This window comes from Acomys minous (assembly GCF_964271855.1).
Source record: "Acomys minous genome assembly, chromosome: 7".
Taxonomy (NCBI): domain Eukaryota; kingdom Metazoa; phylum Chordata; class Mammalia; order Rodentia; family Muridae; genus Acomys; species Acomys minous.
Window position 1 is genome coordinate 37,997,024 of NC_140488.1, and position 4,688 is coordinate 38,001,711.

Sequence of the window (4,688 nt, forward strand, 5' to 3'; positions counted from 1 at the left end):
TGCTCCCTCCTTCCCTCCGTCACTCTCCTCTCTCTCTGTCTCTCTGTCTCTCTGTCTCTCTCTCTCTCTCTCTCTCTCTCTCTGTCTCTCTCTCTCTCTCTGTCTCTCTCTGTCTCTCTCTCTCTCTCTCTCTCTCTCTCTCTCTCTGCCTCTGGGAGTAAGCAGAGTGTGTCTTGGAGTTCTAGCATGATTTCTCAGAATTTGTTTCAAATAACAGAGAACAACAACTTTATATATATATTAAGACCTTTATTAACACGTGCTAGCAGTGCATTGACTTTTTAAAAATAAAGTTGTAAAATGTATTACAAATTAAAGTTCTTAAAAATCTGAACTTGACAAGATATTTAACAATTTAAACATCACTAAAGTTGTATTGAGAAAAAACAGGCCTTTAAAAAATGCGTGATTGTCATTACAAAAAAGGGGCATCGTTATGAGAAATAATAACCCGATGCTGCATAGACGATGCAGATAGTTCTAGAGTATCTGGTCAATGGGGAAAAAGCAAGCACTTTTAAGGTCTTCAGGTCTAATTATTGTTCTTTTTTTATGGCTAGAAAATCATTTTCATTTTTCCTTGTTGGATGACCAAATCGGTTGATGGTAGAGATGGTCAGTCTGCATTTAGTCAGCCCCGCCCTGCTCAGCCTGGGGAGCCTGCAGACTCTCAGCTGGTGGATCTGCTGCCTTTGTCTCTTTGCCATCTGGTGGTTTACGGATCTCCTGGTATCTGCATCTGTAAGTGAAGTTGCTGCCACGCCAACCTTGAGGTGGCTGCTGACCTTGGGTCACAGAGGCTCCTTGATGTTCCTTGTCCTTTTCCTTGTGGTCCTCGCTAGGCTGTCTTTGGCGAGGAGGGCCCCTGCGGGATCTTGGTCTGAAGGCCTGATACATATTCGGTCTCACCGGTCGGCCTTGCTCTCGTGCACCCTGCTTGCCAGCACCCTCCATCGCTTTCCCTTGCCCAGGGCGGCTGGAATACTGTGGTCGGCGTCCACAGCGTCTCCTCATAGTGAAAGGTGCGAACCCTCGCTGAGGAAATGGCCAGCGCTGTGGGGCCTGGTCTTCAGTGGATCTTTCCGCTCCCTCACTCTTTTCCTTACTCTGGCTGTTCTGGCAGTTTTGCTGGTGATGACATGGAGGACCCCTTTTATCTGCACAGCGTGTGTTCCGGTCTGCCGAGTATTTACTGCCTTGAACAGCGATTCCACCAGGGCCTGTAACATTTGCTGCCTCCGGGCCCTTTCCTCCTTCAACGATATCAAACTCTACGGTCTCTCCATCTCCTACACCGTGAAAGGACTTCCTGGGGTGGCTCTTCTTTATGGCCCTATGGTGCACAAATAGGTCTTCCCCGGTGTCATTCCTTGTGATGAAACCGTATCCATCCCTTAGATTGAACCATTTTACTGTTCCCAAAACCTTGGTCTGGATGACCTTCTTCTTGTCCTGGCGGGCGGGCGCCTCTGATGTGGGGCCCTCTGTGCCTCCACTGTCTGTGCCGCTCCCCTGGGAGCTGGGCTTGGTGGCTGCTGCACTGAGGGCGGCGGTGAGGGCGGCGGGCAGCGGCTGCTGTGCCTTGGCCTTTCTTCTCATAGCTAAGGTGGTGGTGACTGGGCCAGGCAGCCTAGGCCAAGGCTCCTCCTGGACGTGATGATGACCAGGCCGACAGGGGCCGTGGGGCCCTCAGGGCTCTCTGGGGCTCGCTCTTGGCTCCCACTACCAATCGAACTAACTCGATAATGGCAACTTGATGTGGCAACTCCGACTCTCACAGAAGGAAATGAAGGTAAGATGAGAAGAGTCTCACAAATACAGACATAAAGGTCCTGGATACGGACGAAAGTTCTAAATAGAATTCAGATGAAGTTCTAGAGTCATTTCCATTCATGTCGTGAACAAGGTGAGGGTGCCTGCTGTCCTTGCTATTAATACTATTAGGGCTCTCCTTTGTCAGGCCGTGGTGGGGCACACCTTTAATTCCACCACTTGGGAGGGAAGAAACAATACCATCTCATACTACTTGTAGAAAATATGGTTGTGCATCTAGGATATCTAAGATAACTAGAGAATAAAGATTTGCATTGACAAATTAATTAGGTTCTGCTTTTCCAGAACTGGGTTCAATTCCCAGCACCTACATGGCAGCTCACAACTGTCTGTAACTCTGTCATCTGACACTCTCACACAGACATACATGCACATAAAGCATCATGCATATAAATAAAAATAAATAACTTTTTAAGCTTTTAAAGAATCTTTTATTTTTTAATATGTGAATTACAGGAAACAAAACACAAGAATCAAAGAACTAGGTCACCCAGTCACAAGCAGCTCAGCTGGTGTGTCCTTCCAGATTCTGCAACTTGTACATACACTTGGGTAATTGAGATTATACAGCATGTACCATGCTTTCCCCCACATCGTGAATATTCACCAACTAAAAACCCCTCACTACATGAGCATTTTGATTCCCAAGAATACACCATGCCATCTCAATCTGTCAGACAAAATTGCAATCCTGTCTTCCTTAGCAAAAGTTTCATAGAAGACAAAAATGGCAGCAGGCCTCTAGATAGACGTATTGGCAAAGTTACAATTTAAATTCTGCATTCTCTCAGTGCTCAGCTTACAAGAAAACACAAAGGGACAGACCACACTAAGTACAGCATTCTTAAATTTATCATCAGATCTGTACACTAACATATGAGGAAGAAGGGGTGTTCCTGTTCAATAAATGTATTCCTATGGAGTATCAGGAAGATGTGCCTATAGCAGGGGCTCTCAGGATGCCAGTCAGTCTTTCTTTCTTTCTTTCTTTTTCTTTGGTTTTTTTTTTTTTTTTTTTTTTTTTTGGTTTTTCAAGACAAGGTTTCTCTGTGTAGCCTTTGCTGTCCTGGACGCACTTTGTAGACCAACCTGGCCTAGAACTCACTGAGATCTGCCTGCCTTTGCCTCCTGAGTGCTGGAATTAAAGGCGTGCGACACCACAGCCCAGCTAAGATGTCAGTCTCACCACAGCGCTGCAGATCTTGCACCAGAAACCACTCTCTGCCCCTCGACTATCAGCCTAGCAACGTGAATTGACTTACACAGTCCAGACATGGCTTAACAATTCCATGTTCAAGAGAAACCTTTTCTGTCAATTCTACCATATCAACTAGCTATCCTTTTAACCATATGCTCAACATTATAAAGTTCTAATGTTGTGGAATAAACTCCGTGCACAATAAACACGAGTATTTTTGCCAGGAATGCACATACGGCGCCCTGGGTACAGTTGTAAACTGTCCTCTGCATGTGGGGGTTCTAGCAAAACCCCTTCCCTCGCCCACCTTCCTTCTCTACACTACTCTCAATGTGCAGATGCTGGGGAGAGGATTAACAAAGGCCACACCAAGAAGACAGCCCTCCTAACAGGCTAACAGGACAGAGTGTTTTGATACTTCTGACATCCTTTGGGCACTGGGACTTACCCTCTAATACCTGGCACCAGTAACTAAATGCACACCTAAACAATGGCTAGACAACCCGCGCCAGGAGGTACAGTGCCTTTTTCTGAGCACTATTCTTTCCCCCAGTTTGCCCCCACCACCTGGTAACATCATCTATTCAAAGTCCATTTCCCCAGTGTATGAGACACAAAACAGTCCTTGAAGGTGGTGTCAACCTCTATTTTTACCATGCTGTGCATTTTTTACATATATGAATTAGTGAGAGCCACTGCATTTGTGTGGAGGCTAAAAGATCCCAGAATCTCTTTTCTCCTTTTAGCATGTGGATCCTGGAGATCAAATTCAGATCCCAGTTGGTGGCAAGTGCCTTTACAGGCTGAGCCACCCTACCATTCTATTATGCACATTTCCTTACTATTTAGAGACAAAGTCTAGATAGCCCTGGCTCCCCTGGAACCCAGAGATCCACCTGCCTCAGCCCAGAAGTTAAGGCATGCATTACCACACCGAAGTCTGTTATGTACTTCAAAGACTAGATGTTTCCAATAAGCACTTCTGTTTCCCAGCATATGTACAGTGCAGTGAATAAAGTGCACATACCTAAGAAAGGCTACAGTCAGAAACTGCCTTCTAAGTGACAATGTTCAGGTCTAGACCCTCTTCCATTTCTCTCAATCCAGGGGTCAGGTTATGTAACTGTCATGTTTTTGTGTGAATATTAATAATTTCACTTTCTAAGTGGTTTGAGTTTTATTGTTTTTCTGTGTAGCCTTGACTATCCTAAATATTTTTAAGAAGAGTTTTTCCCTATGAATTTTAATACATGCCTTTTCACTAACTCTACTTTGTCCCACACTAGCAGCCTCTTCAATGTCTAGGAAGACTAGGTGCTACATATTTGGACACTATACATTGCAAAATAAGATATAAAGCTATAAGGAACAATGACTAATCTTGCATTATCAAATTTACATTAGTAGTAGGCCCTTCATCATTTTCTTTCTTCCTCCCTCCCAAACCAGCGCAAGGCTGTATTGTTCAGAAGCAGTTTTATCCTTCTAGTTCTAAGAGACAGCACGTCATCATGAGTCTAAACAGAGAATCTACAACATGTATTATTTACTATGTGTACCTTTAACATATTTTGTGCACTTCTAAACACCTAGAAGGACTAGATGTTTCAGATGAGGACACAAATTTGTCCTCTATATACACAGTAGTGTTGAAACC

General features: G+C 44.6%; 1 protein-coding gene across 1 annotated transcript; it reads right to left on the reverse strand.

The window, feature by feature from the left end:
* Positions 1-386: 386 nt before the first annotated feature.
* Positions 387-1,801, reverse strand: LOC311601710 (Y-box-binding protein 1-like). The gene has a single exon (XM_084789406.1). It carries the CDS (start codon positions 1,597-1,599, stop codon positions 628-630), a length of 972 nt encoding a protein of 323 aa, XP_084645532.1. The 5' UTR covers positions 1,600-1,801; the 3' UTR covers positions 387-627.
* Positions 1,802-4,688: the final 2,887 nt, after the last annotated feature.

Excerpts from the sequence above, each read along its gene's own strand:
- LOC311601710 (XM_084789406.1), bottom strand. The coding sequence starts at position 1,599 with ATGAGAAGAAAGGCCAAGGCACAGCAGCCGCTGCCCGCCGCCCTCACC.